General features: G+C 40.4%; 1 protein-coding gene and 1 long non-coding RNA gene across 8 annotated transcripts; one reads left to right on the top strand and one right to left on the bottom strand.

Annotated features, from left to right (window-relative positions):
- Positions 1–2,266: 2,266 nt before the first annotated feature.
- Positions 2,267–2,515, bottom strand: LOC137145909 (uncharacterized). The gene is made up of 2 exons (XR_010917792.1): positions 2,375–2,515; positions 2,267–2,335 (listed from the first exon to the last, which is right to left on the bottom strand). It is a non-coding gene; the product is annotated as an uncharacterized lncRNA (long non-coding RNA).
- Positions 2,516–3,522: 1,007 nt separating this feature from the next.
- BIVM (basic, immunoglobulin-like variable motif containing) lies at positions 3,523–18,938 on the top strand. 7 transcript variants are annotated; one of them, XM_067536876.1, is made up of 11 exons: positions 3,523–3,697; positions 4,536–4,570; positions 5,854–6,097; positions 8,123–8,249; positions 9,736–9,831; positions 9,929–10,033; positions 10,940–11,034; positions 13,017–13,149; positions 14,178–14,261; positions 16,331–16,427; positions 17,450–18,938. In XM_067536876.1, the coding sequence occupies exons 1-11, from the start codon at positions 3,655–3,657 to the stop codon at positions 17,741–17,743; spliced, it is 1,353 nt and encodes a 450-aa protein (XP_067392977.1). In that variant the 5' UTR covers positions 3,523–3,654; the 3' UTR covers positions 17,744–18,938. The 7 variants fall into 7 exon arrangements, with proteins under 7 accessions (XP_067392977.1, XP_067392976.1, XP_067392971.1 ...); XM_067536875.1 differs by having other exon boundaries at positions 3,589–3,826; positions 5,507–6,097; positions 13,023–13,149; XM_067536870.1 differs by having other exon boundaries at positions 3,589–3,826; positions 5,507–6,097.

Below are 18,938 nucleotides of genomic sequence, written 5' to 3'. Positions count from 1 at the left end.
GACATCTACAACACTCTCGATGTCAGGAGAGATCTGGCTTTCTACATCGAGAGGACTAAGTCCTTTCATCGATCCTTGCAGCTTTTCATTGCAGTTGCCGATAGGATGAGAAGGATACTGGTGTCATCCCAGCGAAGCTCGGTATGGATCACAGCCCATATTTGAGCTTGCTATGAACAGGCAGGAGTTGTGTCTCCAACATCCCTGAGGGTCCACTCAACAAGGGCCCCGACGTCCTCAGTGGCCTTCCTGGTGCACGCCCCAATACAGGACATCTGTAGAGCCAATACCTTCATATCCCACTATGCCATCACGCAACAGGCTTGTGACGATGCTGGCTTTGGCAGAGCGGTGTTACAAACATAACATCCATGAACTCCTGCCTGCCTCCAGGGGTACTGCTGGTAAGTCACCTAATTGGGAATAGACATGAGCAAGCACTCAAAGAAGAAAGAACAGTTACTTACCTTGTAACTGTTGTTCTTCGAGATGTGTTGCTCATGTCCATTCCACACCCAACCTCCTTCCCCTTAGTCAGAATTCCAGCAAGAAGGAACTGGGGGGAGAGAGAGGGGGGGCTATATGCAACAACACCCTATATGCAAGCGCTTATGCACCATATATGCAAGCTTTATGCAAGGGTGCTAGAGCTGGCCCTATGGATACCACTAGGGGAAAAATTTCAGGCACCAGTACATGTGGCGCACACACACCTAATTGGGAATGGACATGAGCAAGACATCTCAAAGAATAACAATTTCAAGGTAAGTAACCATTCTTTACTGGGCCCTGGACAGAAGAGCTGCAAATCCTATTACTCTCTTTACAGTGCATAAGCTGGTAAGAAAAATAGAGATACCCTCACACCAAAAACCGAGGCTTCATTCTTTGTGTGTTTTTCCTATTCTCAATAACAGTATCTACAAAAAGCCCATCAAGAAAGAGATGCATATACCTAAAATATAATTAAAAGAACAAAAATCTATATTATTACTTTTGTGCTGAAACACAAAATACACAGTAAATTAAATCTCCAAGAAGGGGTCCTTATTTTGATGGATTTTTTTTTATGTTATTATGAATAAGTTTGTAACACTCAGAGAATGTTATATTGAGAAGAATTTTGAGAGCAATATTATTTTAAAAAGGAAATATCATGGCTATAGAGTTAGATGTGTCCTGTGTGTTTAAAAGCTCATACATCAGAGTTTCAGCCAGCCATCTGCAGGGGTCAAGAAGGATTCTGGGGGAGAGGGCTGTTACCTATTTCCTCTGATGGAAGGCAGGACTCTGAAGTAGTACCAAGCATTCTCTCCTACATGTGCTAGACTGAATGGTTGTTGCTCAGAGTCTAAGTGATTACCATATGTGGGGTCAGGAAGGAATTTCCACCCAGGTCAGATTGACAAGAGACTTTACAGTTTTTTCTGCAGTGGGTGGATGCAGGTCATTTGCCAGGATTATTTAGGTATATCTCACTTAATCATTTCCCTGCTATCGGGGGCCTCAATCACTGGTGCACCTCAATCTCCCATATTCTCCTGTGCCTGTGGCACATAGTAGTCTAGTCTCCTGAGGGTTGTAATACTTTAATCTAATTTTGGTTGTTGGATTTAGTGGGTGGGTGCTGGTGGCCTGTGATATACAGGAGGTCATACTAGCTGATCTGGTGGTCTTTTCTGGCCTTATACTCTATGGCCTGGTCTATACTTACGGGAAAATTCGGCGGTAGTCGACAGGAGTTGCGCAAGCTACACAAAGTAGCTTGCGTAACTTACGTCGACATCCTAAATCCTCTTCTGCACACTGTCTCCACTCCGCTGCACCTTTTGAGGAGGTGGTTTAATTGAATCGACTTCCGGATCGATTGAGCAAGTCTTCACTGCTGCTCAGTTGATCCAGATAGATCGATCTGATGGCGGCGAATTTGCCACAGTCAGTGAAAACATACCCTGTGATTCTACAGAGTAAAATATTTCCCCCTTCTTTTTACTGTACAGAGAGACATTCACAGAATGTGGAAGGGTAGGGCAATGATACTAGAGATTACGGAGCCTCTCAGCCCACATCTCCCACATAAGCGGGGCATCTGTGCATGGGTCTACAAAACACAATGAGGCACAGCCTGCCATTGCCAAACTAGCTTCTAAAATAAGTTTAAATCATTTAATCTATTTTAAGTCTGAGCCAGTACTATTGCTCTCCTAATGACAGTAATTTGGCTCAAAGAAACATGCTTTGGAAGCAAAATTGTTGTATAAGTGTGTGCTTCCAAGGCTGCTGGCCAGCTTATAGCTCCACAAGCCTTCCAAAGAGTGAAGCCTTGGCAGATGCTCTCCATTCTAAGATGTACATTAGTCTTGGCAGCAGTCACATAAAATTCTGGCTTTGACGTTGGATGTTTCCCGCTCCCCGAGTGGCACACTGGACAGACCTGATTGGACCGCCAGACACTGGAAAACTCAGTGAGTTTGCTATACCTATCACCAGGGGCATGTGCAACAGGGGTAAGCCCCCCCCAAATAATTGTCAGAGGCGCACAGAACTCTTTGGCCCTGGTGGTGGAGTAAGCTGCTCCTTCCAGCGCTGTCGTGGGGGGGAAAAGCAAACAACCCTTCCCTGGGGCCAGGGGAGGAGGGATGAGCAAGCTGCTCCCCCCAGGGCTGGGGGACAGCATGAGCTCCTCCCAGGGCACAGGCACAGATGTGCTCCCCAAAAGGGGTCAAAATTTCTTTGCCCACTCCTCCCTATCACCAAGGGCCACAACCCCCCCCCCAAAGTCTGAGACCTCATTCTATGCTAGCACAGGCCCTTTTCCACTGTCTGCAGTGCCCGTATGGCTAGGGATTGCTCTACTTGTGGATTATAAAGCTTAACCACACCATTTTATAATGCGTAGCATCAAACTCTCTGCTAGACAGTCATGGCTTTTTGCCCCTTTGATGTGTGTGGATTTTATAAAAAATGTAATATCAGCCCCCCCGCGTGGCAGATGGGCAGCTTTGGTTGTGTTGTGAGACAGCCCAGTGAATGAATGTATTTGTAGTTCATGTGTATGTGGTGGTGCTGCACAGAGCCCCTCCCCAAAGCGTCAGGGGAGTCTCTCGCTGTCCCTGTTTCAGCTACATTTGAGCCGTCAGGAAGCTGGTGGGGGGGGAGAGACCCGTTTTCAGTAGCAGGCCAGAAGCGCAGAGCCTCCCGCCGCGCGGGGGCAACTGCCGGGAAACGGCAGCTCCCTTCCCTCGCCCCTAGCAGCTGAGCACACAGCCGCCGAGTCCGAGCCGAACGAAGAGGAGCCGAAGCGCCCGAGTGACAGTCCAGCCGACCCGTCATCGCCCGGACCGGCCAGTAATCTCCGCCCCCCGCCGCGCTTTCATTGGATGAACTGTCCCTCCCTCACTTCCAAGCCCCCCCCCCTCGTTTCCCGCTCGGAAGTGCCGAAGGGAGCAGCAGCAGCAGCAGCAGCAGCGTTGGCCGATACCATTGCGGGTTGGGGAAGGGGGGAGACGTGTTGCTCTTTTCCACTCCTGGCGCGATTAAATTCCGCCGCTGGGCCGGTTGTCATGAAGAATCCAGAGTTTACGGGACGTTGCTGCCGTCTGGGTTCCCCTCTCCTTTGCCCGGGTCCCCCAGCTTTCTCTGGCGGGGTTTGGTATGTCCCAGGCAGCCGGGCTTAGGAGGCGGGGAGGTGCAGCAGGTGAGTCGGACTCGGAGCTCGCGCCCAATGGTGCGGGGGTTTCTGGTGCGGCTGCGCGCTCATACTCACGGCCTGGCCGCTGCTGCCGCCGGCCGAGCTAGAGAGCGAGACGCAGGAGCCGCTATACAGGTAACGGCCCGGCCGGAGATCGGCGCGAGGCTTCCCGTCATGCCCCTTCTCGAGGCCAAGCCGGGGGGAGGGGTGCGAGAGGGCGCAGGGCTGGGCTGGGCTGGGCTGCTGCAGCTGCCGCCGGCTCCTCTTGGCCTGCGCGGCTGCTCTGGATCCTCGCCCCACCGGCGCGTTCACTCTGGAACCTACTGACCGCCGCGCGAGCCAGCGGAGGAATGTTCGCGCTGCCCCGAGATTCCTGGTCCCGGGCTCGGTACAAACCAGGGTAGCCCCGGTTGTGTGGCTGTGCAGCAGCAGGGCTGCGGCTGTAGCAGCATTTGGCTGTGCCTTGTCGGCAGTGTGTTTTATGGTGGAGCTGCTGGCACAGAGTACTTTGCAGGATTGGGACCCGAAAATGGTAGCACATATGCACGTTTTTTGCTAATGTTGGCGAGGCCTCTATATCTACTGCGGGCCGAAACTGCCATAACTACAGCCTTGCTCGGCATTGTCTACAGTGCATAAGTCCAAAATAGTGTATCGGGGAGGGGTTATGGTCTGTTGGCTAAGTATAGGTACTAGAAATCAGTCTTGCCAGGCTCTGGTTCTGATTCTTGGACAAATCACTTACCTCTTCTGTGAGACAAGATGGGTGAGGTAGTAACTTTTATTGGACCAACTTCTGTGGGGGAGAGCACAAGATTTCAAGCCGCACATATTTCTTTTTTAGGTCTTGGAAAGGTACTTGAAATACCACAGCTAAAGGTAAGGTGGAAGATATTACCTCACCTACCTTGTCTCTCTAATATCCTGGGACTGACACAGCTACAACAGCAATGCACATTAACTCTTCTCTGTCTGTTTCCTCATAATTGTTATCTAGGTTGCAGAGGTGTGGATGTTTGCAAGGACACCATCACCTTGATTTTAAAACTATAATTAAAAGTAGCTTCTAGTAGTATATCTGCCTCATTTTCTTGTCTGTATAAAACAAACACACACTAGCATCCAAACAAAACCAAATCCCAGTCCCAGACCTTTTCTTCCTCTGTTGCTATGTGAAAGACTGACACAAATAAAGGAGAAGACAGAGTGATTATACAAACAAGACAGTGAAACTAACTGTACACAAAGTGATGGTAAATACACCAACTGAAAAAGAAATGTTTCTGTTCTTCTAGTTACAATAAATCTGAGTTTCTCTGATAGCAAAAATAGATAAGATTTTCAGTGAGAAGTATGCTTTTTTTAGTTGATATCTCTTTAATTCAGTAATGACTGGAAAGTGCTTTGAAATCTAAGTATATAGTATGATTACTGTTCCAGATGTTTTTGGCAGAAATAATAAACTGAATTTTCATGCATATGCTTACTTCCTCTGGAAGAGCTATTTACTTTTTTATCCTAAATCATTTTAAAAAATAACTTGCTGGGGGTTGTCTTCAGTATGCTGTCAGCACAGAGTTCACTGTTAACATTTCACAAATAATGAAAGGTCTATTTGTAGCAGCATCCTAGTAATACTTATAGAAAGCAAATTTTTGGACAGCAGTGCAGAGTATTCTATATTCTGAAAAGTAATGCAACTCCCATTGTTTGTTTGCAATTTTTAAAATAAAAGTTTTTGTTTAAGGTTTGTATGTATAGCTTGTTTATCAGCTGAGGCATGCTATGGTAACTATTGCTTTTCCCGTGTTGCAGGTACCTTATTGGTAGCTTGCAAATTTGCAGGCAATGATGTAGGCTGAATTTTTATTTAAAGAAAATTGCTGAACACTTCTTAACCAGACAAAACTTTTTAGTATCATTCAATGCCTAACATTGCAGAAGGTGAAAGGAAGAATGGTTCTGGACACAATGAAAATAGACCTGAAAAAAAATCTCCAGAAGCTACTCTTCATGATGATGTAAAGCCATATCACATTTCAGATGCTTCTGCTGCATCACTGGGTCCTACTGGAGATGGGCATTATCCATGGGGATGTCCTGTGACTCATACCCAAGAAAAATTTTATACCATCTGCTCAGACTATGCTTTTTTAAATCAGGTACCGTCTATTCGTAAAAGTCCAAGTGCTACAGTTAGTGCCTGCCTACCAGATAGTGCTGCTTTAAATGTTGGAAATGCTACACCTAACTTCATTGGCATTCAAAGTGGAGCTTCAGAGATAATCTACAATGAAGACACTACCTTGGAAAATTTATCTAGTAGTCTTGGAAAGCTTCCATTGGCATGGGAAATTGACAAATCAGAGTTCAATGGAGTGACCCCAAATCTCAAAAACAGAACAGGTAGGACATTACAACATTCAACCATTCAGAAAATGCTCCATGAGTGAAATTCATGTGTGGCGTGGAGGGCCAATGCAAGATCCTTCCCTACTTACATCGTGCATTGGAGTTAGTAAAGGAATGTGCATGCCATATGTGTGCTATAGAAATGGTCTTTGTGCTGGTTGCACAGATGTTGGCCTTGGGGGGCTAGGATAGGAGTGGGTCAGGCCAGGAGAGTAGTGGCTGCAGTGTGCCTTTGCAACCTGGTGGCTCTTGCTTCCTTACTCTACCTGTGCTTTCCTGTGTAGAACCCAGTAATTCATACTTGATATAGCATTTAAGATGTGTAGAAATAATACAAGGTGTTGTGTGCTTATGTGCTCATATAATTCAGCCTATTTTCTACCTGAGGGGTGGGAAATTAATACTTTATTATTGTGTTCTCTTGGTATTTCATTTTGTCACTCTTTTGAAAAATAAAACTATTTAGAGCTGACAGAAAGGGAAGAATTTTTAAGAGATGAAATTGCTGGTTTTGTGACTTTCAGATTTTATCCAGCTACCTTGAAAAACTGCCCAAAGGTTCCTGTGAGAATACTGACAAAAGCAAATGCTATCTTTATAAAATTAAATTATTATGCATGGGGGAGGTCATCATTTCCCATACACTGTTCAAGTGTTTTGAATTGTGTATGTATACAGTGTTAAGGAAACTGTGTTTTCCATTGTTCTGTGTTCTTGTTTCATATGCTTATTTTTCTGCTTAGCCAAAGATTTTAATGGTGTATTGACCATGAATACATACACCACTGATTCTTATATCTGGCTATAATCCCTGTGCATGGCTAGAGCTATTACTTTAGATTTTTCTTATGAGTTGGCTGATCAATCAAGTTCTAACTTAGCTTAATGATTGCGAAACAAGCTTTGCAGCTCTTAAACACTTTTTTTTAATACAATGCTATTGTCTTTGTCTTTATGCATGCATGTAGTGCTGTTTTGATAAGATGTATGGATAATATGTATCTTACAAATGTAGTTTCAATTCTGCCAAAACATATACCACTGTATATTTCACTTTGGTTCAGAAATAGAATAGTCTCAATACAAGATGGAAAATGTTCTCTCAGCTAAAACGACGAGAGTCCTGTAGCACTTTAACATATTTAATTTCTGCAGGCATAACCTTTTGTGGGCTGTAACCCACTAAATCAGATGTAAGGAATAGAAATCACATAGTGTGTGTGTGTGTGTGTGTGTGTGTGTGTGTGTGTGTGTGTGTGTGTGTGTGTGTGTGTGTGTGTGTGTGTGTGTGTGTGTGTGTGTGTGTGTGTGTGTGTGTGTACACACATACACATCCAAGGGTAAGGAACAGCAATGGGGAAGGTAGATATAAGCAAAGTCTATTCAGTTAGAGTAGTTGAGACCTATTCACAACCATTGATTAGGAGGTGAGAATGTGTGAACAGTGACTTGCAATAAGGGAAAGTTCCTGGGGATATATTTTTCCTCTCTGCATGTCCGTAGGCACTCCAGGCAGGAACTGTGGTGGTTAGTGCTGGAGACAAAAGATGCTGCTTATGCAGATTAGCAGTAAAAAGATCAGATTTAAGAATTAGATGTATGATGTAAGGCTACTGTCAGTTTTCTGCTCTCTCTCTAATGCACCAAGATGGCTTTGGAGAGGTCATTGGAGGCCACCAATTCCTGTCCGGGGTGAGGGAAGCCCACAATATTTGTGGAGGCCATGCAGGATGACCTACATTCTAATCCATTCAATAAGTGATTACAGAGATTAGCACATATTACAGTATTGTGTAAACAGTATATCACAGTTTACTGATGCTTCCCAAAGCTGTTGCCAGTTCCTGTTTACAAGCTAACTTTTCTCTTCAATGGAAATAATCACAGTACACCTCTATCTATACAGCATATTATACTTCTAACCAAGACATTGAATGCTTTCTGTTTAGGGCATTATAGTGGAGATATTTAGTTTGTATATTAAGCATTCATTAATTGCTTCTAAAATTTATCTTGCAGGCAACATGAAGAAACAAGTAACAAAGAAAAAAGCTTTGGACAAAAGAAGCAAACAATACAGGGAGTGTTCTCAGCATTCCACTGTTGAAGAAATAAAGCAGCGGAAAGTACTCGACCTCAGAAGATGGTAGTATTTAACAGTCACAATTAAGATTACCATAGTACGCAGAACTTGTCTGTAAATATTCTTGCTGGCTGTTTTATTTTGAACTTTAGTGTGTAATTGTTTGTTGTTCTTTGTTGGATAGAAGGGTATGTGGGATCTGTTAAACATAGAGAAAAGTTCCAGAGGGGTAGCCATGTTAGTCTATGTACAGCAAAAACAATGAGAGTCCTGTAGCACTTTAAAGACTAACAAATTTATAAGCTTGTTTGTCTTTAAAGAGCTACAGGACTCTCATTGTTTTTGCTGTACATAGACTAACATGGCTACCCCTCTGGAACTTTTCTCTATGTTTAACAGATCCCACATACCCTTCTATCCAACAAAGAACAACAAACAATTACACACTAAAGTTCAAAATAAAACAGCCAGCAAGAATATTTACAAACAAGCTTATGCCTGCAGAAATTTGTTAGTCTTTAAAGTGCTACGGGACTCTCGCTGTTTTTGGTTAACATAGTTAGTGAATTAGAACTGATAATTAGTAGGAGGGAGTGTGGGTCTTGTAATGACTTTGTGTTTTTTTTTTTCCTTATTGTCATCAAGATACTATGTAGCATTGTTTACATTTCCTACATATTAGGAAACTCCTACTTTTAATTTAAAAAAATGTTGGTGAATTAGGTACTAATAAAAAGTGAGAGCCCATTAGCATGAGCAGACAATGTGTAAATTTACTCTCACATACAAATGTAGCTTATTCTGACTTTTTACCCTTCTTTTGTAGTTGGGGATATTTGAACAAAATCTATCAGTCATATAAAACTGTGAATGTAGTACAGAATGTTCACTAAGAACTGGGTTGAAACCACTAACCTAATTTTAACCCTTCAGAAGGTTTCTGTGTTATGGGAAATAAAGGTTAGTATATAGGGAATCTGTGACCTAAAGTCATCTCCATTGGTAAAGTTCCAAAGGGTTGCAATTTAGTAAGGAATTATAGTATTAGAAAGCTATTGACTTTAAAGGCAGGCTGGCTTAAGGTTTTGTTACTGGGATACACATAATCTTTTCCGCAAGATCATTGGTGTAGATTTGACCTATTTCAGTTCTGTTCCAAAATTGTTCCAGTGGTTATTAGGCCCTTGTGAATTAAGTTGGTGGTTTCAGCACAGACATTGATAGAATGGGATCCATATCATCATCTAGCTTTAGAAATGGTCAACAAATGAATTGATGTGAGATTTCTGTTTGTGAAATATGCCAGATTTCCATTTTATTTACTTTTCCTGGGTTAAGAGAAAGAGAAGTTGGCTTGCTTACTCCAGATTTTTTAAATTCATGTATGGATGATTAGACTTGCCTTTCCTTTAAAATAAATCACCAGTAAGACAATACTTTTAAAAAACAAAAAAAAACCCACTACTAGACCTTTTGGATAAATTGTCACAAATGAAAGTGCAGCAAGCTGCATCTATCTAAATAAAGAAAATTTACTTTTTCTTCTCAGGTACTGTATTAGCCGACCACAATACAAGACTTCCTGTGGAATTTCCTCTCTAGTATCTTGCTGGAATTATTTATATAGCACACTAGGAGCTGGAAAGTATGTCATTTCTATTCCATTTCAGATTCAGGAAACCTAAAATGGCTATCTAAATACTCTATTAGTTACAATTAATGATTATCATTTTCATTTTCAGCCTGCCACCTATTACTCAAGATGAAGCCTTGCATATTTTAGGCTTTCAACCTCCGTTTGAGGAAATTAGGTTTGGTCCCTTTACTGGAAATACAACTTTAATGAGGTACAATTTGTTTTCTTGAAGCAACAGAAATGCTAATATATAGAGTAATTTTCTAATACGAAAATAATTAGATTTCAATGATTAAAACAGCAATAACATACTCTGACTAATTCAGTGCGTTTTAATTGAGATTTCAGAAAACATCATGAACAATGAAACAAACATTAAGTGTTCTAACAATAGAGCCCAGAGTTGGTTTTTAATAGCTTTTTTCCTGAATTGTTTTTGCTGTCCTAGTATTTTTGTATGCTTCTAAATTGATGGCTCTAGTCACTAGAGACTGAAGTTCTATTTTCATTGCATTACCACTACCTATGCTGTGAATCTTCCCTGTGTTACTCTTCTAGTGTACCCAAATACTAACCTGTGGGGGATGATGTCCCCCCCCCCCTTTTTTTTTTAAATCCCTGGTTCACCTTTGTTTTTAGCAGTACATCAGTCTCCATGTCAGTTCTCCACATCCATTCAGTCCTGTCTCTCTTTTAAGACATCAGCAAAGATGCCAGCTGCCTTTTATATGCAGATCTATTTAGGAATTGGAGTGAGACTCTAATTAGCTGAACCTGAAAGAACTTTGTTCATTATGGATCTGTGTGGGAGTTGAACTAGTAAGATAAAAGTGAAAAAGTTGTATATCCCATTACCAGACTTCTGGTCCATCCAGCTTCTTGTGATGAATTATTTATTACTTGTACTACTGTAGCACTTAGCAACCCTAACTGAGACCAGGCCACCTTTAAGCAAAGTACTGTATAAACACATTAGGAGACTGTCCTTGTCCTAGTGAGTTTATATTCTCAATCACTACAAGAGAAAAATATGGAAGAAAAAATAATTTCTGGAAATACTTCCTGTTTTAGTTTTTGTTAAATACCCAAATCTTTAAAACAAGTCTTATTGTTTCAGATGGTTTAGACAAATTAATGATCATTTCCATGTAAAAGGATGTTCATATATTCTATATAAACCCCATGGGAAGAACAAGACAGCTGGAGAAACTGGTAAGTAGCTAATCGTATACACTAATTTAGTATGTAAATTGGGAAACTGTAGTTGTAAAAATGTTTGAATCAAGATGACAATTTAATTGTGTTACTGAAGTCCCAACTTGTGCAGTTACAGGCAGAACAACATCTTGCTCTGAGCTGCATAGCTTTTCTAACCTTTCTATTTTTCCTCCTCCTCTCTCTTGCTCCTCAATTTTTCCTCCTTTTAACTAAAATAACATACTTCATATACGATTATGAAATAGCTGCACTTCTAAGGTGCTAGAGGCCTTTGGCTTCCCAACTTGTATCTTGCTACGCTCTCAAGATGTGCATTTATCTTAATAGCATATCCCACCAGGTGGTATGTTTTAACACTTGGGAATTCTTTATACAAAATAGATCCATAAAACTTACAACATAAAAATACTAACCAGCCAATGCACTTTTTAAAAATGCCACACATTTTATAAAATGTTTTATTCTTGTCATGCATCAAATGAGAGCGTTTTCCTTGAAATAATCATAACAGATGAGGCAACAAATTTGATTGGAAATACTTGCAGCATGTGTGAACTAGATAAGTGATAACGTTACTACATAAATCTATAGTGGTCTTTTTTTTTTTTTTTTCTAACCCATTAATGCAAAGACATATATCAAACTTCAAATGTTGAGCTGAAAGCAAGATGTCTGTTGGGCAGAATGCCCACCAACATTAAGAATTCTACAGTTGGTTCTATCCTACCAGTAATAATACTCTGAGCAGCATTGTTCAGACACTGTATGTCTATACTGACAGTGGCACTGCCAGTGGTTCAGGATTAATTTTTGCAGGTTTGATTGAGCGGCAGTGAAGACTTGCTCAATCGAACCCGGAAGTCGCCGCCAGTAATCCACTGTGGCAAGAAGAGTAGCACTGTGTCAATGGGAGGGCATTTCCTGTCAGCTCAGTGCAGTGGAGACGCTGTGGTAGGTAGACGTTAGGAAGTCGATGGGAGATACACAAGCTAAGTACAGCTTGCATATCTCCTGTTGACTGCTGCTAAAATCCGCAGTAAGTGTAGACCAGGCGTCAGATTGTACCTTCCTTTCTGAATGTATAAGGCATATAAGCCTCTAACCGAAGATTACAATTTGCATATAAAAATATACCTTAACCTTTTAAAAACCATTTTAGGTAGTAAACTGTCAAAGTGAAGGGGTAGCTAAGATATAGGATGCACCACGCTGCAAAGGGATCTGGGAGATTGCTAGCAATCCCCACTGCAGTTATGAGGGGCAATTTGCTAAATTCTGTACCCATGGAGAGGAAATAACATTTTATCTCTACTCTTTAAAAGGAAAAACAAGTTTTTCTTGTTTGTGTTCTAGTCTCATGTTTGCAAGCACTATAGCTGGGTTAAGGAATATGTTGATGTCAAGGTTCAGATGTGTTTTCCAAAAATATCATTGATTTAGGAAGTGGTTCCTTATATGAAAATGTCAGGGAACCAATGAGCTAAGAATTACAGGTGTCTTTAATACGTGCTTGCTGTGTACTACAAATGCTTTATTAACTGGTGTCAGTGGAATTAAAGGCAGTGGGATTCCTCTGAATGGTTGTGAACTTTCTTGCTTTTGTCAGCCTTAAAATATTTTGATATAGTTTTGTCCTTAATTAGGACTCTCTTGCAAGGTGGAAAAAAAACACACACCTTCAATCAGATCTAAAAAAATGCAAGTATTTCAATTATGTGCTGTTTCTAGAGCAATTGTTCTTGTAACTGTTTCAGGGTAATATGTTTTTAGAGAATGGGATCTGAAAGAAACAAGTTGAAAAATCAAATATATTTGTTTATTGTAAACTTTTCCCATAATGTTGTTATGCTGCTGCTTGTGCAGTGCAGCAATAAATGTAACACCAACAGATATAAGAACATTAGCTGGTCTCTTCTGCTTGATACTGAATGCAAGATTATAAGCACTTTGGAGAATGATCAGACCTTTCTTTGTAGCTGCAGGGGCCTTGGTAAAGTTAACACAAGGACTGAAAGATGAGTCGATGGCCTATATCTATCATTGTCAAAATCATTATTTTTGTCCAATTGGATTTGAAGCTACCCCTGTAAAAGCTAGTAAAGCATACAGGTAAGTATCTTGTCATTATGCTTGCCCCTATGGGAATCTTCCATCAAAATGGTGACTGCAAATTAACACTACATTTACACATAAATTGAAAGTGCTATAGCAACAGAATGCTAGCCCCTGAGTGAAAATGGAATGTCTCATTATTTTATAGATTTCCCAGGTCTGCTGTTGATAGTCTCTGAAGCAAGTCTTGGCCACTTGTTTTTATCTTGTAGCTGTGATGTGGGTTTTAATAATTAAGTCTCTAAAGTGTGAAAGGAAAACTTGATACTCAAGAGACTTCGGTTCTCAGCTCAACCACAGACCTCTTCTGTGTGTGTTTTTTGTTGTTTAAGAAAAGTCATTTAATCTACCCTGTATCTCTGTTCTCCATCTATATAATGGGAGTAGTATTTCTATAGAATTAATTGAAGCCACCAATTTTCACATAGGCTGCTGACCAGCCATTGGATAGTAACAACACTAGGAGTGTGTTTTTAAGAGTAGGAAAAAGTAAGATCTTTGGAGGCACTCTCAGAGAACAGGGATGGTGAGGAAAAAAGTTTGTTCTATTTTAAACGTGCTTTCTGGAGCCTTCAGTTTTCATCGTTACATATATACCACACTTGGCCTTATGTTGTGGTCACCATTCTTCTATTGAGAGAGATTTGGACAGAATTCCCTGTTGAGCCAGTCAACATCAGTTTTTATTGGCGGAGGGGGGAGTGGCATGTGTCACAACACAAGATGTTCCTTATCTCAAAGAAACAAACTGTCACTTTCAAACTGTTTCCTGTGTGAAGCATGAGTTTGGACCAGAAATCAAAGCCCTGTTTCTCCTAAATCACTTAGGTAATCTATTCTGCTAATTTGTAATGGGTAATACATTATTTAATAGTTCAGTAGCCAGTTGTAATTTGTCTCAACTACACGAACTGTAAAATATGTCAACAGAAAATTTTAAAAACCAATAGCAAGTTAATATGCTGTCTTCTGTCATTGCAATATGCATGCTGAGTCTTACTAGAATCGTATTTTTTGTTCAACAGAGGTCACCTCTTGCAACAAGAAGTGGAATATTGGATCTTAATTGGAGAACCAAGTAGAAAACACCCAACCATTCACTGTAAAAAGTAAGTTAATATACCTTTTTTAACTTGTAGAATATAGGTACTTAAAACATACAGCATCTTCTGAGAACTGCCTTCTCCAGTCAGGCATGGGCAGTAGACTAATTGTAGCTTCCATGATTCAAGGAGTACTCAATATTTTCAGGAAAAGTCAAGGTTTTAGTGACAGCTTTCAATTATTTCATATTATACTAGACCTGTGGTTACTAATTCTGTCATCAAATCTATAACATGTCAACAATGTTAGCTTGAGTACAATGTATAGAAGATCAGATTCCAGCCCTAGAGATTTACAGTCTAAATAGACAAACCTAAATAGAGAATATTGGAAACTCAGAAAGGGTGTTACTCAGAGCTCTTTTTTAAGGAAGCTGTATTTTCTGAACAAAAATAAAACATCTTAGATGTCTCAGTTGGAACTGATTCACTGAACAGCTTTCTCAGTCTCACTTGTTGCTGGATGTACAAAACTTGATGCCAGTTTCTAGAGGGAGGAAACAGCTTTTCCCCCAAATTTCTGAAAAATCCATTTCCCACCCAAAACATGGTAACTGAACTAAAAGGTTTCATAGAATCATAGAAGATTAAGGTTGGAAGGGACCTCAGGACGTCATCTAGTCTAACCCCTTGCTCAAAGTCAGTTTCTCTGATTTTTTCTCCTGACTGTTTGTGGGATATGTTGACCCATTGAAACAGAACTGGTTGGAAAAATCTGACAGTAAGGAGATAAAACCTTGTGCATTCCTCCCCACTCCCGTGTTCTATCCCACTATTCTGAGAATTGTGCTTGTTAGACTTTTGCATAGCTAATCATATCTGTCCCTTTATCTAAGACTCAGAAATGTATTTGGCCAGTGTGCCAAGGCCCGGTCAGTGAACGGGGGAATTGGTCACTCTGGCCTAATGAGACTAAACGCTACCAAAAATAGTTATAGTCCGGCTGATGTACTACAGAATGCAGTACCCTTGGTTCCCACCAGAGGACTTTTGGGGCATTCTGCACAGTGAATTTACATTGGCATAGCTACATGTCTCAGGGATGGAAAGAATTCTTCCGTAGCCCTGGCTTCTGCCTCCCATGGAGGTGGATTATCTACGCTGACAGGAGTGGTTCTCCTGTTGGTGTAGGTAGTGTCTACGCTGAAGTGCTATGGTGGCACAGTTGCAATGCTGCCGCTGTAACGTTTTAGGTGTAGACCTATCCTGAGATCTTCAGGCAGCACAAGAAGGAAGTTCAGAGGACGAATATTGACTTCGGCAGCACTATTTCAGCTTTCACACATTCCCTGCTGCTAAAGCTCTGGTTGTTTCAATCCCAGCAACAAATACTGGGGGAGGGTTTCTGAGCTGGGTGGCTGACCGACCAGGAGGAGAGTTCTGAACCAGGGTATGAATTTTCTAAGCCAGGAGGATCATGTCAAGGAGGGAGGGTGTCTTGAGCCTGGGATAATTGAGGGAAACTGGTTCAGAGCTGTCAAGAGGTTAAGTAGGAAGAAAAGGAATCCTCTTCATCTTGATTATAGGGAGGTAGGGGGAGGTGTTTGGCTGGAAGGAGCTAAGGGACTGTGAGAAGATAATGATTTGGCAGAGTTGAGAGCAGGGAGGAATGAAGTCTTTGATTTGAGGCTGTGAGAGCATGGGCATGAGAAGCCTGTGATAAAAACTAGATTAGAGAGGGAGAGGTTGAGATTAAGAACAGTAAAGGGAGACAGAGGGATACATATTTTTCTTTCCACACTTCTTCTTACTGTAAAGTGTTGTCCCAGTTTTTTATATTGCTATCTGTAGTCATGTCACTTTGGGCACCATCCTCCATTGCAATGAATAGTGGTAACGTTCACAGTACGATCTGTAGGTGTTGTTATTAAAACTTAAATTGTATGTCCCAACTTCAAATATTTAATATTAACATTAATATTGATTTTATGTTCCCAATCATATCTCACTTTCTCTCACAGGTAAATGTGTATCATTTAAAAATTGTAGAAATGACTTATTTGTGTAATTGCATAAATGCTAGTGATGTATGGTTTTCTGATCTCTTCTACATGTTAATTAATTTTATTTTGTAGGTGGGCAGATATTGTTACTGACTTGAACACTCAAAATCCAGAATACTTGGATATTCGGCACCTAGAGAGGGGTCTACAGTATAGAAAAACAAAGAAGGTAGTATTGATTTATTAAGATGTGGGAAAGAGCTTTTACAGTAGATTTTTTTTCCCAACAAGCTTATTCATACTTTGCTGTACTTGAGAAGCTATACTTTAACTTTTGGTGAAGACACCTACTGTGTCAGAGTTCAAATCCCATGGCTGCTGTGCCTGGGAGAGTGAAAATTATTGGGCAAGTTCTACAGCCTGGGTTTTGCAGGTCATCCTAGATGATCAGTGGTCCTGTCTGGCCTTGGAATCTCTGTCTATTAAGTATAACTGTTGCTGAGAGGGAATGCTGCTAAAATTCAGACAGCCAAACAGATGCTAAAAGAGACACTGCAGAGCACAAGAATTTAGGCCTGGTAGGATGTAGAATATGCTGGACCAGGCTATTGTCTCTCCGTATCTGATCTCCTATATCATTTTACTGTGTAATGTTTTTGGGCCATAAAATTACCCATCATTGTTAGTGCAGTGGGATTTTATCTTCATGCAGTAGCAAATTTTTAAATTTACCTGACATGGGATCTGACAAAAAAAAAAAGTGCATGAATCTCCGTTTGTTCCATGGCTTTCGTTGTTTGTGTAATTTTTCTTTCTTACGGAGAACTAGGCCTCTGAGAAGAATTTAATTTTAAGAAGGAACTTGAAGGCAGAGATGGTTGAAGCATGGTGGAATGAGTTGAGGAGGTGGTCCTAGGTGCAAGGAAGAGTGCATGGAAGAAAACCTGAAGATGAGTAGAAAGAGGACAGAAATAAGTGGGTGGCTGTGCATTTTGGGTAGAAAGTGTAATGGCTAACAAAGATAGGCAGAGGCTAGGTTATGCTGGCCAGTGATCCCTAGAAAGGGAAACGTAAGTACTGTGTAGAAGGGAGCTAGTAAAGGAAGGGAGTTAGTAAAAGAGTTGAAGAAATGAAACTAAAGCAGTTTGTCACATAAATATTCAAAAGATTTTTGTAGATAATATTAGTTAAATAGATAATTAAGTAATTTTCTCTGCACACTTTTTAACAAACTCTTCTTGCCTTTGTCAGGTAGGAGGAAATCTGCATTGCATCATTGCCTTTCAGAGACTTAACTGGCAAAGGTTTGGTCCATGGAACTTCCCATTTGGAAACATTAGACGAGATATGCAACCACAAGCACAGGGAATTGCCAAATCTGAGAGCGAAGACAATATGACCAAGAAACAGCATGGACATCTGGGTAGATCTTTCAGTGCTGGTTTCCATCAGGAGTCCATGTGGAAGAAGATGTGTAATCTTCATGAGAGGAGGAACAGTGGATATCAGGGTTATACTGATTATGATGGAAATGATAGAAATTAAGTTTAGTACAGCACAGCTGATGCACTAAAAGTTTGCTAAGACATAGTAGGAGTTTATTAAGCCTAGGATACATATGAATAGAAATCATGGTATAAAATGCAATCTCATAGTTATTTAAATACATACACTTGTGTATGTTTGTGAGGGGAAAGATCAGATGTGTAAACTAACAAATAAGCACAGAGTAAATATAGTAAGAAAATTGTCACTTCTTTTCCAAGAATTGAATTATATTTGGGATCATGAAAACAAAAGAACAAATTGTGGTTAAAGCCATTTATGTAAACAAACATCATTGAAAAATATGATATTCAAAGCATGAGACATTATATCTTATCATTTTCCAAAATGATTGCTTATCCTGCATACTATATAAGGGTAACAAATGTACAAACTGCCTTCCCTTTTAACATTTTATTTTTATTTGAAATGCAATAAGGCTGCCACTGTCCATTAGAAAAATTGTAATACAAAAAACGTGTCATACTTAACTGAGTGGATGGTCTCAGTCTAATTCCCAGTGGACTAGTGTCCACGTCTCTTAAAATAATTATAATTTGCCAATTGGGTATGAATTAGTGCTATTTTATCTGAAAACCCTGAGATAAATTGTACAGGGAAAATGACAATATTCTGGGTCAGGTTTGAGGCACAACAGTAGGGTGGGCTTGTGTATTGTCCCTCTTCTGTGGATAAAGTAGTGGACTTCTTACTTCAGCACCTTTGTGAGCATTACATTCGCTTCATTTTCTGCAGGCTTTTTAAATAAAAAATAAAGTTGAATTTCCTAATAACCAAGCTGAACACGCACTGGCCCATTGGCTGTGCTTTTCCATCATTGTGTCTCCAAACTTCTTAGCATTTTTACTTGTTAATTTTTATAGGAGGGATGATGCTATTAAGTACTGAAAAATGCTGGCAGCCCCATATTCAGTATACCTCTACTTCAGCAAACGATCTATATTTTTCAGGTGTCCATGTAAAGCACTTTTATTTGGATTAATATAACTTTGTTTGCCCAAAAACATTTTAGGATTAAGATGCAAATGTTGACGTATGCTCAAGGATTAATTTTGTTGACATGAACACTTGTCATGGAATGCAGGGTTTTTTGTAGGTTGCTGCTTTTGTTAACCAAAAATGAGACTTTTAGACAATTTTGTTCATCCAATAAATTTGTTTTCTACTTTTGTCA

Source organism: Emydura macquarii, unplaced genomic scaffold (assembly GCF_026122565.2).
Source record: "Emydura macquarii macquarii isolate MOO-44397 ecotype Brisbane River unplaced genomic scaffold, CSIRO-AGI_Emac_v2 contig_3671, whole genome shotgun sequence".
NCBI classification, from domain to species: Eukaryota; Metazoa; Chordata; order Testudines; family Chelidae; genus Emydura; species Emydura macquarii.
Note: the sequence above shows the minus strand (reverse complement) of the source record. Positions and strands in the feature narration are given on the sequence as shown.